Source organism: Hippocampus zosterae, chromosome 14, assembly GCF_025434085.1.
Source record: "Hippocampus zosterae strain Florida chromosome 14, ASM2543408v3, whole genome shotgun sequence".
Classification (NCBI taxonomy): Eukaryota; Metazoa; Chordata; class Actinopteri; order Syngnathiformes; family Syngnathidae; genus Hippocampus; species Hippocampus zosterae.
Window position 1 is genome coordinate 9,648,264 of NC_067464.1, and position 18,128 is coordinate 9,666,391.

The 18,128-nt window shown below is 42.4% G+C and overlaps 1 protein-coding gene across 1 annotated transcript; it reads right to left on the reverse strand.

Moving 5' to 3' along the window:
• Window positions 1-23: 23 nt before the first annotated feature.
• Window positions 24-17,580, reverse strand: tgfb3 (transforming growth factor, beta 3). The gene is made up of 7 exons (XM_052086385.1): window positions 16,860-17,580; window positions 9,081-9,244; window positions 6,880-7,009; window positions 6,226-6,333; window positions 3,954-4,110; window positions 2,077-2,230; window positions 24-1,342 (listed from the first exon to the last, which is right to left on the reverse strand). The coding sequence occupies exons 1-7, from the start codon at window positions 17,203-17,205 to the stop codon at window positions 1,184-1,186; spliced, it is 1,218 nt and encodes a 405-aa protein (XP_051942345.1). The 5' UTR covers window positions 17,206-17,580; the 3' UTR covers window positions 24-1,183.
• Window positions 17,581-18,128: the final 548 nt, after the last annotated feature.

The following is an 18,128-nucleotide window of genomic DNA, read 5'->3' on the forward strand; positions in this document are numbered from 1 at the left end:
CACAAACCACACAACAGCCCGAATACTAGTAAACAGCTCAACCCAACTGTCATTTTAATGAAAGAAAAAAAGGTGTTTCCAAGAGTAAGCGGAACATCATTTACAGTTTGGGATGGAGGAAATTGTTAAGTTGCTAACATTCATGTTCTCCTTCGAGAGGGGCCCGAATGATCAGTCGTTAGGCATTGGATTGATTGTTTGCAATCGATGGTTGATTAGTCGCGCCTTGAAGCAAATGAGACAAACTAGTGTTCACCAGTGATTCTGCGTTGTTGATTCAGTCTTGACTAGTTCGTGGTCGAAAGAACAAAATGATGCATGCAAGCTGAGGTCTACTTACAAGCAGACCTCCGCCATGCTCAATACCACACTGGCATGGGCGCAGGAGTTCAGAGCATCCAGGGAGAGGTTCTCCCTTCCCAACCATAATAATGAATTGATTGGTCGTACCACCCCCCCCCCCCACAAAAATAAACAAAAACACAGTCGATCAAGGAAATGTGGCCAAACGTCCATGCCTGGCTCTCATACAACAGAAGGGCTTCAGTTTAATCTGAAATAATCCCTGGAATCACCATTCTGATGCAATGCAGAGGTATTAACATCACCATTGAAATACGACTTTGACTAGGTTGGTTTCCAGCATTTTTAACATTTTTTCCTAAAATCATTTTTATTTAACGACATTTAATCCTAAATACACAGTGTAGCACAGCATCGCTTTCCAGCTCGGACATCCAAGCGTGTCCTATGTGTCCTGTCAGGCTGAGTTCAGGCTCTCCTCTCTGGTGTTTCTTCTTTTTTTTTCCACACTCTCTTGTCCTTAAGAATGCAGTGGTCATTCCAAGACAATTTTCGTTCCATTCCTCTTTAGATAAAAACAGGATGAGAATACACTGAGGTACGAGCTGTTCAAAAATGCTGGAATATGAAGTAAAAATGTAAGAAAGATGGTTTAAAAACTAAAAATGAAGGGCTGATGTCATCAAGAGGTCTGCTGGGTTTGAGAGTTCACCCTCATCGGTCAAACTGGACCAGATGCTGCCAATGTCTGCAGGCTTTTCCAAAATGAGACGGAGCTAGGACAAGACTGAAGTACAAGGGGGAAGCGGAGGCTCCCCCAAACCTCTCTGGACCGCTCCTGAGTAGTGTGGGAAGGTGTCTCTGAAGTCCATGAGGCTTCCTAACTGCACTTGCACGACTTCACCACCATGTTGGACAGCTGCTCCACTTTAGGCGAGCGGCCCACGTAGTAGAGGATGGTGAGGGGCTCCAGGTCCTGGGGCACACAGCAGGGTGAGGCAGACGCCTCTGGGTTCAAGGTGTTGTAGAGGCTCAGCAGCTTTAAGTGGAGAAAATGGGGAAGGGGTAAGAACATCAGGTTAATTCATTTCCATGCAATTTTTCCCCCCTCTTTTTATTAATTCATCTCCTCCCGGCCATACGTTTGGTGCCTAGGCCTCCAGTGGATACTTTCTTCATGTAATCCACCTATTCGTTCATATCAATGATACAATTATGCAATATAACAGCACACGACCGTGCCACATACATCATTCAGATCAGTTGGGAATAAAAACATCTAGAAACAAAATCAGTTAAATAACCCCATACAAGCTCACCAGAGCTTATTCTTTTGCTTTGCTGAATTTCAGCTTCTTGCAGTAAATATCCAATTTATGTTGTCCTCCATGAAAGTGGACGGATTATCTTGGTGTTGAATCAAAACATTTTTTTGCCCATTTTCTGACCTGTTGGCGACCAAACCAGAAACGGAATTTTTGTGTTTTCTGAACTGTCCATTTAAAACAATGCCCTTGTTTTTAAAAAGGGGATGGGATTTTATTCACTATTTTTAGTCCAATTCATTCATTAAACAACAATAATGAACAGATAAATTGACTATTAAAATCATTGTTAGTGGCATCCCTAGACTGTTGAGAACAAATGCAATTTCATGAAACAAATACCACCATATACATTACGAATGTAGCTCAATTTAGGCCAGTCGAAGATTTTATCACAACTGAAATGGCCGCTGATAGCGCCCCTAGCTTGTGCGTCTCTTTTTCTCACCGTGCTGTGTGTGGTGTCAGCGCTGCGTAGGTAAGGACAAGGACCGGAGCAGAAATTGGCGTAGTAGCCCTCTGGCTGATGGATCCACCTCCAGCCCAAGTCCTGGCGGAAATTAATATAAAGCGGTCGCACACAGCAGTTCTCCTCGTAATTGCTGCAGACAAGGAGGGAAGAGGAGAGTAGCGCGCTTTATAACACGGACATGTAACTCAACTATTTCCTCCCTGTGGCCTTTCTGCCACAGATGAGAGAAGTTCCCAAATTCCACTCTTAGGTGTGCCCTTATTTTCCCTTCCCAGTGAGCCCAGGTGTCTTTGTCGGCCCGAAAGAGGATATGGGAGGCGAGGAGATGCTTGGCATGTGAGTGGCGAGCATTTTCTAGTCGCTGCAGGGACAGATCCCGACTTGTATCGTGTCATCACGTCTCTGTGATTAACACGCGAGGTCTTCCAAGCCTGCCACCCCGCATGTTGGCTCGCCGCTCGTACACCTCGATCGCGATAACACACACGCAGCTTATCATATACAGGAGACAGTGTGGTGAATAATGGCTCAAAGTGATGTCATCGTTGGCTTTTGTCCGCTGGAGCGTGCGCCGACTCGGTCACTGTTGCACCGTGTCTTTCTAGACTCCAGAAACGGATTGTGATACAGTGTTGCATCACTTATTCAAATATTTCAAGAATAACATCATTTGAAGGACAATGTACTTTTCTTTCCTGATACAATGAACTCAAGAATGAATCGGATTAATGTCTTTTAGCCGGATGTTACACAAGCTAGTGACAAAACACTGCAATCGGCTGTGTGACGGGCTGTCCGACAGACCTGAAGCGCGTCGGTAAAACCTATACTGGTGAATGCCACATTCTTCTTGCAACAAGCAGAAGTGGACGCTTTGCCAATGTGGTCCAAAAGTTCTTTGCTCTCAAAAGCCCTGATCCGCAACTCTTTTACGTCTGGTTGTTTTACTGTATATTTATGTCCTGTATTTTTTTTTTTTTTTTTTCAGGGGACCTAAAACAGGCAGGATATGGCTCTCGAGGAACCAGAGTTCCCTACCTCTGGGTTAGTGAGCCTGACGCACAAATCCAGGTTACATCGCCTCCATAGAAAGGTGTAAATAAATCTCATTTTTTTGATAAATACTTTCGTTGTTTTGGTTTCCCTGGACAAGACAAAGGCAACTCCAGTTTAACCCTTTCATGCAGCCTCTATCCTGAACATGATAAACTGTCCACTGTAGTAACCGCTCTCCCTGAAAGGGTTAAAGTGAGGGCTGATTTTTAATGTACATCCTAGGTCGGACGTGGCTTTTATTCATGGGAGAAAAAAAAACGCTCAATTTTGACCGGCATATGTTGGAAACATAATTGGGGTGTAACAGTGAGTTCTCACATGGAACATATTACGTGAGGCCATTCCTCAAGAGAAAAGATCAGTGCCAAGTATATGAAATTTTGTGGCTATTTTATAATGCAATTGTGACATTTCATTTTAGTATCTTAATTTTTGTACACGCAGTTGACCGATGCGGAAGGCACTTTGAACATGTAAGCATATGTTGTTCAGTTTAACATTGTGGTATGCATACAGGCATGTTTTCAAAGGTCATTTTTGAGCAAAACCTTTTTTCCACTGTTTTTGATGTCTTTATAAGTAGGTTGCAGGTTAATGACAAAAGGAAAATGCGGGTGCGGGCTTGACAAGAATTTTAGGCCGGGGGTGCCTTTAAAGAAATTTTTGCAGGAACCCCTCCCCTCATCATCCTAACAGCAATTAAACAGGCCACTTTGTGCACCTTTAAATGCCACAGAAATTTCAAAGTGGCCCTCATATAGCAAAGCAATTCATTGTCGTGGTCAAACGTGGCTTACTTGAAACAGTAATTGGTGTCAAGCGCTCTCTTGCGCCTGCGGGACGAAGAATGCACGTCCAGCCTGTGCGGGGGCAGCATCATGAGGATGAGATGGGGGTACAGCTGCTCCCTTTGTTTCTTGGTGCGGCTCAGGTCGTCAAAGTCTGGCTCCGTACCTGCGAAAGGGAGCGAGGCGGTCACGCAAAAGAAAAAGAAAAAAAGTGCCCCAGCCACAACTAACCGCGCTCATAATCAACTGTCAGCTTTTACGGGAGGGTTATGTCCAGACCAAGGCTTTACTTTTCATCCTTCTTCAATAGCAGTTGCTCTCCGACTTCCTTCTTCCCACCGTCTGTTCGTCCGCTCTCGGCCTGATGGCTAAAGCAGCACATATCTCAAGAGAGATGCTGCTGGTGGATATGTTGGCCCTGCTTTAATTAGGGCCAAACGTCTGAGCGCCATGGCAGCACATTCCTTGTGGCCAAGCCCGTTCTGGAGCGTTCCCAGGACCCGGGGTCCGGGGGCCCCTTTATACTAAGTGAGATACCAGATCGATGTCATTCTCATACACTCGGTCTGAGCTTCTTTGGAGGAGGGAGAGCCATTATCTTTATCAAAGACACTGTAATGAGGAGTATTCAGTCATTCATTCATGAAATAAGAGCAGTGGAGCAAGTTTGTGTGTGTGTGTTTGTAGAATTTTGGTTTCAATCCCTTTGTTAAGGCACCATATGGGACCAATTTACTTCTGTGTGACAACAGCTCAGACTCGCCACAGAGGGCCCTTTTTTTCAGTCGCACCAAAACTACCAACAAATGGCACGAGTCCTTTAACAACAAATGATCTTGCTCATCACCAGCTGATCAAATACGTCAACAAACATTGGATATTTTGACGGATCAAACCATGTGCTATGCTACCTCACCTTGGGTTTTACAAAGATCATAAACGGGGTGCGTTTTCTTTGTCTTTAGCAGGAATACATCTTGATAACGCCTGAGGAAACTAACTTGGGATAAAGTTGTGTCCAATTTATCCTTTGATTTTTATGGGCTGAGTTATTCGTAGATTAGGTATAAAACAAAAAAATCGTTAGCACGTCTAAGACTGGTCACCAGCTCATCACAGGGAACATACAGTATGAAAAAAAATGTCCACATCTATGGAAAGATTTAAGTGTTCCGTAACTTAACATGCATGCTTTCGGGATACGAAAGAAGGTACTTGGAGGACTCCCTGGAAAAAAAAAATCCACACAAGCACGAGGGAGAACATGTAAACACCACACCGGGACCTCAGAACTGGGAGACAGACATGCTTAACCGTTCGACAACTGTGCCATCTGAAATGGCTTATTTTAATGCAAAACAAAAGCTTTGTATTTGACGTTATTTGTCACTGTTCATTTAGAATTCATAAAAACAAATATGAAAAAAAAGTTAATCTTGCTTTTTTCTCGTTATTTAAAATAGATGAGTAAGCTAATATTTAAAAAAATCAATTTCAAACAATGAATTTAAAATTTTTGATTCACAAATTTGAGGACATTTCGGGTAAATTAATGCAATAAATATTGTACATAAATGCTTTTAGAGCAGGACTACTTTTCCCACCTCTGCTATAAATGATGCAGAAATATGAGGACTTACACTTGGTTGAAATTTTGAATTCAGTACTCAGTACATACATCTTTATTATTGCCAGATTTCCACAGAAAGATTGATTTGATTCTGCTTGTTTGTCAGGTAGGTAAGGTAATTTTTTTTTTTTTTAAATTCTTGTTTTGACAATATGTGGCGCCATTTTATGTGGAGCAAGGAAAACCAATTCAATCTACAGCAGATCTGCTTAACACAGTGGTAACTTTTTTCCATCAACTTCAGTCCAAAAAAAAGCAGTTTTTCCAATTGGTGTATTTTTTTGGTCAGGATATGAGATTTTATTTTGAAGAGTGTGCTCTGTGTATTGTTTTTTTTTTTTAATTTGAAGTTCCATAAAGGAGATATATTGTGGGAAAATGACCTTTTCAATGTTTACAACTCGTTAGGTCTCCAGATTGTCTGCCTCCCAATCGACTGTGTCATGCAGTTGGCTATCGGCCAGTCCAGGGTGTAGCCCGCCTCTTGTCCAAAGTGAGCTGGCGTTGGCTTCAGCTGACCCACAACCCTAATGATGAGGGTAAGCGGTATACAAAAACGAGTGGATGGATGGATTTGCTGTTGCTCTAAACCTCGAGTCCTTCACAAAAAAGACGTCAAGCCCTGCCTTGTTAACGAACCCAAAAATGTACCTTTGAACTTGACCTCGAGCACCTCGTTGGCGTTTTCAATAATGTCCCCGTTGGGCTTGAAGGTGTGACATGGGCAGTGCACGCTGATCTCCAGGCCAAGATTGGTTTCTGAGGGAAAGGGTGGAGGAAACAGAAGTTAGACTTTTGGGATATTTGCACTGCCGGCAATATATTTTGCACTAGTGCTGCAAAATTAATCGCATTCATATCGACATAGCAGTGCGGTAAATTGAAATTTTCAAATCGCAAAGGCTGAAATCTTGAGAAAAAAAATGCTTCATTTTGCTTCATAATAACACTTTCATATAATAACACTGTTTTTTTAAGCATGAACCAACCAAGACATTAGTTTATAATAAATTTGATATTATTATTAAAACACACACTAATTTATTCCTTGTTTGTTAAAAAAAACAGGAACACAATATTTGCATATTAAATCAATTAACGGTTAGAAAAAATAAATTAATAAATAAAATAGCCATTTTTTTCAAAATCATCCTAATTTAGTTTGTGTCTTTGCATTTTGGTTAGTTGCAATCATTGCATTTCAGTGCCTTCCAGCTGCAATGAAGTTGAATCTTATCTCATTAATTAAGTAAGACAGAATTAGGGTGCCCCTCAGATACCCCCCACGCCCCAACACACACTCACGTCTGTACATCAGCCACTCCCTCACTGTCTCCGTAACGTCGAAAGAGACCCATTCGGCCATCCCTTTAGTCAGAACGTTCTTGCCCCCGATGTAGCGCTGCTTGGCTTTAGGGTCGTCTTTCTGGAGGATCTGCAAAGGAAGGATGAAAATGTGACCTAGCTGCATACACGTAAAATACACGCACACACAGAAGCGAAGCTCTCTGTCTGAGCCAGACTCTTCGGGACGTCTTGGACCAAATGGGTACTCTTCATGGAAAAAGTGACTGGCTGGGTTGGGATCCCCATTTTGCAAGTGAATCAATCCCTCTTGCCAATAGGACCCTGGTTAGCCTTCGTATCGGCAGGAAACATGAGAGGCAGTGCGACACGAGCCTTAAGGCATTGTTGTACTACCACGGTAGTTATCCCTGCACCGCATCCGCCTGCGAAACATGTCATCATGTTCCAGATTGAGAGGCAAAAGTGAGGATGGATGGAATCGGATTCGCCACCTCAGTCCAATGTCCCTAAATTCTTCCTATCATTATCATTTGGAATTCAACTCCTCAGGCACCTCTGAATTCGCACAAAACCTTCGACTTCAGTCGGATGAACATTTTGCTTTTTCTTTGGCTATTTTCACCTTAGCAGTCATTAGCGTGAGCGACGAGGCCCTAAACTAGGTCCCTGAACATTGTCAGAATCTAATGTCACTTCCTGTGGGAACGCCGGTCCTGCCAGTATCAGATTTCTGCCAACCAGCTCTGGCGTGAAGAGTGTGTGGGCGAAGGAGTGACAAGCTCCATTTACTCCCCTGATGGGTGACCCTGTCTCTATCTCCTCGCGGGCCCCTGGAAACAATCTGCCGGCCTGACAGTCTGCATTCAAAGCTGGCCAGAGGCTAACTCGGAGGCAGGATTCAGTCTGGAGGCGCTTGTCTCCCCGGCAGGAAACGTAGGAGCCCGATCATTATTCCTAGTCTCTCATGAGAGATTAATGAGGAAAATCTTTGACACTTGACAAACATGCCCCAAAAACACATGTACAGTGGACCAATTTATCGCAGGGAGTACATTCCAGATCTACGATAAAGTGAGACCACATAAAAAAACTTTTTGGGGAAGTTTTAACCCCTCCCACATACTTTAAACAAACAGTTTATGTTGACTTTGAACCCTTTCAGGGACAGCGGTTACTAAAGTGGACAGCTATCCAAATGTTGTTTTCTCTTATATTAATTAATCTTAATGTCACAGTTGTGCATCAACCACTACAACGGACCATCATGTGTGTTGTAATCCACCGCCATTATTGTTTTTTTCAAGTCAAAAGACTAATTAAAAACACTTCCTGGGGTAGCTTATCATTATTTGTGCATGAAAGGGTTAAATGAGACAGCATGACAGCAAAGCACTACTCTTGTCTGAATTAAACCCCTAAGAGTCACTGATGGTGTTGTGGTACACTTGCCTGACGTGTGTGATGGGCAGCTTGTCATCAGTTCTCACTCTGTGACGGTGTGGATGTGGGTGTGAATGGTTGTTCTTCTCTATATGTGCTCTGCGACTGACTGGCGTCCAGTTCAGGGTGTAGTCTACCTTCTGCCCGAAGTCAGCGAGGATAGGTTTGAGCACCTCCCCGTGATCCTGTTCAGGATCAGCGGTGTTTAAAATGGATGGATGGCTAAACTCCTCACCTTACTTCAACATTGTTGGTGGCACCCGAAAATACGTATTGCTTTGGCCTTAAGTAAGGAGGTTACGCGCATAAGTGCCCCGCCCCCCAAAAAAAACCCACAATCAGCGAACATATATTTGGAATGCCAAATCGCATTTTAAAAAAGCATTGCATAAAACAAGATAGAGCTGTGGCTTGAACGTTGAAAAGCGACATGGCAGAAGAACACTTTGTCTGACAATTTCAACGCTGAAAATGATTAGGGCTTGGTCAGTCCGACAAGGACAGACTGCAGCTCTACTATATTAAACTTGGGGAAAAAAAGCAACAAGAGATTAGTAATGTCATCCTGGAGGAGGAGGCTCTTAAATATGCTCTCATTTGATCTGTAACTGTAAGTAGTAATGATCAGTACTCCAGAGCAGAACACTCAGAGGGAGTTGCACGTCCCAATCTAACTGTTTTCACCTTCACCACGTACTGGTGGCCCTTTTGGCAGAGAGAGAGAGTACGCACAAGGAGGCATTAGCAAGTTGACACACCTGGTAGAGCTCGATCCGCTGCTCATTTTTCTTGGCGCTACCGTTGGGGATCCGCAGGGCTCGAAACTCGGCCCGGAACAAGTTGGTGGAGTTCTTCTCCATGGTGGAGACGTTGAAGCGGAACACTTTAGAGGTGATTCCCTTTGGGCAGTAGGGCAGGTCATCTGCAGGTAAAATGGAAAAGCATGACTCAATGGTAGCTGTTTTTTATGTGGGACTCCAGAGAATTAGTGTTGCTCTTGGCAGAATTTGCTGAAACATAAATTCACTTCTTACCTCATTGGGTATATTATTATTAAAAGCTATTTTCCACAGATATTCTTACAGGGATGAACATGTTTATCTTGTGATGATTTATATGATTTTTCAGAGAGACTTTCTGGTGGGTTTTCTTTTTTTTTTTGTATGGCTTCCCTTCAGCAAGTGCCGGACATTGTGTGGGTTGAATCATTGTTCCCCGTTTTATTTGATTTTTTTACCCTCGTGAGCAATTGTACTTCAAGCTCGAGTCAGCAAAAACAACTCCAGATTTTTGTATTGATATGTTTGTTTCATTTGTGCATTTAAATATAATGCTCATTTGTTAAATACCTAATGGCTGGCGACCACCACGATGAACAGTGTTGGGCATTGGAGTACTGTTCTTGATTTTACATGTGGGGTACATACTCCTCAGGGAAGATGTGCGCAGATGTAGCTGAACCCATGACTGATGTCACTTAACACTTTTTAGACAGCAAACTAGTTAAGACTGAATCAAAAGCACCTCTGCTGGTCACAGGCATGTAGTTGCAGACATGCTATTTACCTCTCTACCGGACACAAATCAAATTAGTCAACAGCAAATTTTAATCAGCGGTGGCTTCAATGTAACCCCAAACGTATTTTTGACACTTGTCAAAAATGTCTTGACTTTGTGTGTGTGTGTGTTTGTAGCACATCAGGCTTTTGAGATATTTTCATTTTTTTGTTTTTGAGTTTGACATGGAAAGCTTACGCAATATGGACTTTACCATGCATTGTAATTTATAGCCATGAGGTTTCAGGGATAATTTGCCCTTGTTGCTGAACCCAACCCTTAATTCATAAATATTACTAAACTATATGACATATTTTTATCATTGTGACATACGATTGGCTGGCAACCAGTTGAGGGTGTACCCCGCCTAATGCCCGATGACAGCTGGGATCGGCTCCAGCACGCCCGCCAACCTTGTGAGGATAAGCGGATTAGAAAATGGATGGATGGATGGTCACTTATGAGTATGAAAACCTCATGGGCTCGAGAAAAACAAGGGCAGCTTTGGAATCAGTGAAACCAACAAACAAACAAAAAAAAACATCCAGAAAGGGTGAGTTGCACATCTGATTAAAAGCGTAGTAAAAAATTATTGACCAGCGTAATTCATGAAACAATTCCACATAATAATTATAATACCCATGCCAAATGGAAAAGGAACCTATCTAAAAAGGGCCCTGTGGTCTGCAGAATCGGGTCAATTAGTGAAACTCAGGGTTCAAAGAAAACATGGTGAAGCAGCATTTAGCTGTTGTGCTGCACGCAAATGGAATAAGCTTTCAGCACAAGTGAAATTAGCTCCAAGTGTGAATAATTAATTCCATGTTACAGACATGTTTTTCTCCCTTACCTATGATTGAGGTCTTTTAAAGCAATTTCAAAAGCAAATTTCAATATATTTTTCTTGCGCTGTTCACTCCTTGAGTAATGTTGGTAAGCTATTTCTGTTCTTTGTTTTGAAATGTCTTTCATTTTTTTTGGTTTGTAATTTTTTTTAATGTCGTACTGTTCATTAAATGAAGTGCACTGAATTACCATGTGTATGGAATGCACTTTTTAAACAAACGATTACCTTGCCATGCCTGATGCTTTGCATAGCTCGAGCTGCAATGAAAACCAAATTAACATGGCCACCAATCAACTCTGGAGTTCAACAGGTGCCCAGCTTGTGATTCGAATATTGCCAAGAAGTAGAGGAACTTGGGCTCAGGGATGTGAGGGCCTCAATTCCAAAAAAGTACAATATTCCAACACAAGCGATTGTGCGTGTAGAACTTGCCAGACACTGCACTGGCGCGTGCACATCTGATAAAATAGCACGCCGCCATTTAGCGAGATATAAATGGCCGCATTGTGCTTGTACCTGAAAAGCTTCCTGTTGCACCGGAGGCTCGCCCTTCTTTTCATGATATCAATGTATAGCTTATTATTTTAACGAGCCAGGCACATGCGGCGCAGACCTAAACAAGCACATAGCAAACATTTTACGAGCCAAATGGAAACAGTCATTCACAGCCGAGCTCTGGCTAATTTACTACCCGTGGCTTCGACTCTATTAGAGGCTTAGTGAGGCTATCGCACTCTCAGCTGATTCCCACCTTGAGCTTTTGTCATACAATGGAAACTCATACATGCAGCTGTGTATCTGTGTCAATGTGTAAACATCTCCAATTACTTCATTTGACCCATAATCCTGCATCAGGGCCCTCCCAGCCATTATCTGATATTTCCACAAACGTTATCCTATTTATAGATGACCTTTTCAGCAATCGTCCCAGGCCATATATCTGCCCGGTGTTTCCACGCCATCTACAAGGAGGAAACCTCAGTAGTCCTTTGCTCGACTCACTCATTGGCCCCCACGGCAGCCCCACTCAAACCCCCACCGAAGGTGGAAAGCCCCCCTTTTTGAAAGCAGATTTGAAATTCTAATCAAGTCTTTGGTTTCCTTTTGGATGACCTCATTTTTCCCATTGCCACAGTTTTAGGTGGATTTCACATTATGGCTTATTTTTGCCAAGGGTCTGAAAGGTAATTTGTTCCATGTTGGCAAACGGAGGGGATAGCTTACATAATTAAAATGAAGTGTATTTACTAATTTTACGACCCAATATTTGAATGAGTCACATGGTGAGACAAACCTTTGAAGCAAACGATGTGAAGTAACTATCAAACATCAGCCACTTTTACAGTGGTACCTCCAAAGTTGAAGGAGCTAAAAGATTTACAATTCGGAGTTCAAACAACAAAGTCAGGGGAAACAATGCACTTCCACAGTCAAACAAAACTTAAGCGTTAAATGTGAGACATCAGTTAATCGTCTGGGACTTCGGTTCATTGAACATCTTAAAATCATAACTCAACATTTTCTTTGTGAGGCGCTAACATGGAAGAATGCTAGCGATAGCAAAGAGGAAAATTGTAATTATAAACTCAGAACCCTAAATGAAATATATGGCTCAGTGTAATATGAATTACTGGTAAATGGCAATTCCATGCACAAATTAAGGTTACCAAGCAGTTTCTAACACTTATATTCCGGCAATAACAAATAAAAGGCCAAATGTGAGACATAAGTTAATCGTCTGGGACTTCGGTTCATTGAACATCTTAAAATCATAACTCAACATTTTCTTTGTGTGGCGCTAACATGGAAGAATGCTAGCGATAGCAAAGAGGAAAATTGTAATTATAAACGTAGAACCATAAATGAAATATATGGCTCAGTGTAATAAGAATTACTGGTAAATGGCAATTCCACGCACAAATTAAGGTTACCAACAGTTTCTAACACTTATATTCCCGCAATAACCAATAAAAGGCCACTGTGTGCCAGTATTGTGCTACAAATTCCTCCCTATTTCCACGCCATTATACAGGGTGTTCCAAAAATCACTATACACTTCATTTTTCTATTTTGTCTCTGGTATCGTTCGGTTAGCCGTGAGGACATCAGCATTTGACAGCTCAGCTTTGTGGTTTTTGGAAGCATATTACATTGCCCATGGTTCGCCAATACTGGCGAAGGGTTGCAAAATTGCCACCTGGCAAGATGTTTTTCTGTCCCTCCTGACTGCTGTTCAGTCTCAGTTTGAAAAGGTTTACAGCCATCACACTGCTCCAGTGTATTGAACAATTTATGCTATCCATGTTGGAATGAACTAATGACTTCATTTCTTTCATTCCCAAGTGGAAAAATTGTTTCGAAATGAAGTCCTTCTGATCCATGGTGCGGATTGTGATCAACTCTGTAGCCTGCTCTTTATGTGTGAATGTAGATTTACTGACCAATTGTTACATTCAAATGTAATTTAGTGTTGTTTCTCAAGTTTAGTGAGATGTGAAGACGACCTTAGGGTCAGACTCATGCTGATCCTCCTCCAGTCTTCTGTCTGACTTCAGATTAAAAAAAAAAACAATTGGAAAAAATAGGACTTGGGAATCTCCTCTCTTTTCCCCTGTCGCCTGGAGGATTGTCTGTGATGTCACTCTCTCCAGAGCTTTGCAAGGGTAAACAAAGGAAAGAGGAAGCACGAGGCTGCAGGTGCACGCCAGCTGCTGAAGTGCCTTGACCTCATAAAAGACAGCGCAGATGTGATTATCTACTCTGTTACACAACCTCCAGTTGTAAAAATCAAACGTACTTGCATTAAGATGCTATTAAAAAAAAAATCAAAAGCCGATTGTACACACAAGGTCTTTTTTTTTTTTTTTTTTTGAATGGCAGAAAGGTGTCGCCACCAATCTGGATCCATCTGCATATTACTTTTAAAGCTTTTGCTTATCAATCGCAAATATTTGACATTGGTAGTTTGTGTCGAGGGGAAAAGGCTGCATGAGGAATAAGAGAAAAAAGTTCTGTTTAACTTTTTAACAGGGCGTGAAAAACTTGACTATATTCCCACATGCTCCCACCTTCCAGAACGAGCGAATGTAAAAGTCATTATATCGAGCGGGAATAAAAATGAACTGAACTATCAAGATGACAGACGATATGTTCTAAACATGCCCAAACATGCCCTGCTTTCTTTGAAATTATATCATGGAAAAAGAGGAGATAATTGCTACTTAATATATGTTGGCAAAGTTTGGACTTTTTACGTCGCATGAAGATCCTGTTGAACGGGTGCCAGCAGCAAGTCAAGCTCTTGTCTCGTATTCTCACATCCAGTACGAGAACCGGCCATCAGCAGTCCCGCTGTGTTTGTTTTGGGAGCAGTGCTTGTACTTCTAACCAGTGGCGAAACCTCTGAGCTGCGTGGTTGCAACGTCAGGATCACTTGGTGGGACCTGATAAATGGATTTGATCCATGACTCAAACGCTCGGATGCTCTGCTCAGTGTCACAGCCCGGAATAAACACCTGATGATCCGCAATGCATAGGGGCGACGGCCTCTCTCACCTTAAAAAAAACAAGAAATTCCATCTGGAGGAACATATAGTTGACTTCTGTTCCCGACTGTCGGGAACAATAAATGGAGTGCGTTTTATACAGGAAATACCAATACGGGAATTGGATGAAAACACCGGGATGGCTTCAGCCGCTTAATACTACAAGATGAATGGGGTCGCAGGAGTGAGAAAGTTATAAAGGAGGATGAAAAATATTAGGAAACTGGCAGCATGAAAATGGAAATGAGGTATTGGAGTTGGCAATGGATAGTAGGAGCTAACTGCTTGAGAAACCCCCCGCTACCACCCCCACTTTTAGGAATGTGTCAGAATTAGGCTGGAGTTCCCATGGCTTTGGTGTGAGGTATGTATGAGGAATGGTGCTCATTTCAATTAGACTGTTTACTTTGGTCTCCCCTTGGCATACACGTAAAAACTGCGCTCAAACAAATGACAACATTTTCGGAGATACACTTGTTAAGCCCACAATTATGCACATGCTGACCACATTCTTACTTGGTGAATGAATCCCTTCTGGCTTGAAACGGCAAAAGAAAGTATGAACTTGTGTCATTGATAATAATGAAAGTTTTTTTGGGGGGTTGTTTTGTTTTAACATCTGGAAAATTAAACTACTCTCAGCTCTCATGTGAAAATTCACTTCCTTCTCAGGATCCAGACTTACTAAAATAGGTAGAGTAATTCTGAACATATATCCAGCCCAAGGTTCCAGGGAGCTGAAGGCACTTTAAGATCGTGGGGGGGGGGGGGGGGGGGGCTCTTACATGAGCACTACAATTCTATAAATCACCTAATGGTTTGAGTACTTAATATTTTAAGGGAATGCTAACTGAATATAAACCCAGTAGGGCTCTGAGGTCTGCAGACTCGGATCCATTAGTGAAGTCCAGGTTTTATAGCAAACATGGTGAAGCTGCATATTTAGTTGTTATGCTGCATACAAATGGGATACGTTGCCAATGAAAGTGAAGTCAACCCCAAGTATTTTTAGTAAAGTTTGCTTTCATACACTATGCTTTTTTTTCTCGTTCCTTCGGTGAAGGTCTTTTATACATTTTAAAAATCACTCTGCGGTCTCGTCGTAATTTGAGAAAGCTACTTTTTATTTCTTTCATTCGCTTTTAAAATGTCTTTAAGTCTTGCCTTGTGTATAAAATATGCTCTATACGGTAACTAAAGATGCCTTGCTTATACCTTAGACTAGACACCAGTCAGTCACAGGGTAAATATTGCAGTCGACAACCATTCACACTTTACATTGACGGCGTCACTGAATGGGAGCTGAACACACAACTCTCTGCATTGAAGTCAGGCGACCGCCCTACGACGCTATCATGAAAAGTACCCGTACTTGTGAATTTCTAGATACAGATGTTTGATATTTTTATATGAATATATCTCACCTCTTGGTGGTATACATATTGCATGTGCTGTTACCGCGATGACCGTATTGTTCCGATATATCACGCAGACATTATCTTAACATCCGGTTATAAAAATTGTCCCTCGGTTTGTGTAACTCTACAATGGGACATTGTGATCTACTGTACATTTCGAACAGGAGTATGCATGTATTGAGAAAGTACGGCAATTGGCTGGCAACCATTACTGGGTACGCCCCGCCTCTTGCCTAAAGTTAACATAAAAAATGGATGGATGGGTGCGTTAAGGACCACCCTCAATTTGTGAGAGTGAAGTAGCTCCAAATGTGGCTTCATTTGTTTGTCACTCTAGCTAGATATCCATCCATTCTTTTTTGTAAATAGAACTTGTCCTCGTTCGTTGAGTTAAAACTTAACCAGCTGACTTTGGTCAAGAGGGATGGCAGACCCTGTAATCGTCACCTGTCAATCACAAGAAACTTTTATTGAAGGTTTATTGAACCAAGGCACAAACTCTATATGACGGAAAAATCATTTCAAAAAGTCACATTACATAAGGTACTGAGAAGTTTATAGATATACAGGTCGAATGAAACAGCATTTCATTGCTCTGGCTGTCACTATATGTCGCTGGCATAGATCAATTCTATTTTGGTTTAAAAAAAAATAAGAATGTTCATAGTAATTAAGTCAAATTCATTTCTATTATTAGTTTAGAGTAATCAATGAACCTAAAATGTACGTTTTTGGAAGGTGGGATTAAGCCCGAGTACCTGGAGAAAACCCACTGGGCAGCCAGGAGAGATGGAAAGGAGATTCGAACCCAAGACTTGGCAGCTGGGAGACCAACATGCTAACCGCGATACCAGCGATCATCAAACACTGTGCTGTGGGAAATTATCCAATTGGAATTTGCTCCAAAACTATGTTTCTACAAAAAATGTATGTACACCAAAATGCACTGAGTGACAGTTAACTTTGGGAAGAACACACGCACACACAGACACACACACACGTTAACATTCATTTTAACATAAAATTTGAATCATTTTGAGCTCACATTAAATGTTTGTTTGTTCCCCTTTAGAATGGTTTTGTACACTGCATGACTGGCTAGGAGTTGATTCATATTGCGTCTCTGACCTAAAGTAGAGGGAATGGTGATGGACATACATTCAAACTTACTGTTTTCAGGCGGCCCGTTGATCATGTTGAACTTGTAAATCTCTTTAGCGTAGTACTCGGTCTCCGTGTTATCCTGTCCGCAGCTTTGCTGCCGGTCTCTCCCCAGCTCCTCGATGAGCTCCCTGGTGCTGTTGTAGAGGGCCAGCACCTGGAACGGTACCTGGCTGGGACCCGTCGTCTGGGGCGGACTGGTCAATCGGAGTTTACTGAGGATCTGTCCCCGCACCGCCTCCACTCTCTTCTTCTTGATGTGGTCAATGTCCACGGTGGTGCAAGTGGAGAGCGACAGCACCATTGTCACGCAACTGGAGACCAGGAGCAACAGGAGCGCTTTGCCCAAATTCATAGTTCACACTCACTCTGCTCACAGCCGCCCAGGTAAAAGAACGAAACAACCGCGCTGAGTGCAAATCCCGTTTCCTCTTTTCATTCACGTTGTGAGTGAGTTCGGTTCCTCGAGGAGTCCCATGATCTCGAGCGCTATGTCATCTTTGCAAAGTGCGCCTTTGCCTGAGTGCAAATCCGTGCCATAGCGCCAGAGAATCTCAAGCCTTCATCAAAACTACGTGTCGTACTCTTCATTCCCCCTCGGGCATCGCACACAGTGCAGCGCGGGTCACTTTCTCCATTGCACGGCGCTCGGTCCTTCCACTTGGGTGAGGAGGGGATGCAGCCTGCAGATCTAAATCTCCCAACTCAGTGCACCGTGCACAGCGCTCCCAGCAACTTTTATACTCTCCGGGTGTGACGCTTCTGAGGGAGGGGCGGCGAAGTGTAGACTCAGATGGGACAGTCTCGGTTCCGAATTCAAAGCTGTCATTTTTTTGTCGAGCCATTTGGGATTTATTTAATGGCAGCGGGTAGCACCGCATAGACTGTGTGAGTAGCCTATAGGGCCGTTAACAATATAGCTCAGAATATTGTGAAAATACTTGTAGAGCTTTGTAGAATTTGGACTATTTCTGATATTGATGCAGCAGTTGTTGTGCCTATTGTTCTCTCGTCTCTTTTGACTTGCAGTATAACATATTGATATCTGTTTCCTATACCTTACTAAATCGATAGTTATGCGGAATAAAAACATTGTGTCTTCACCACTTTATATAATAGATAATGTTGTACATGTAGTTTCACACCTCTGTCAGTTTTGAGGCCGAGAGAGAAAAACGTTGGTGGCTCTAACCACTCACCCCTGAGGGAAATACAATGTAAGAACAACACATTTCCAATGGAAACCAGATATTCGTGTTGTTTGTTTCTAATGTTTTA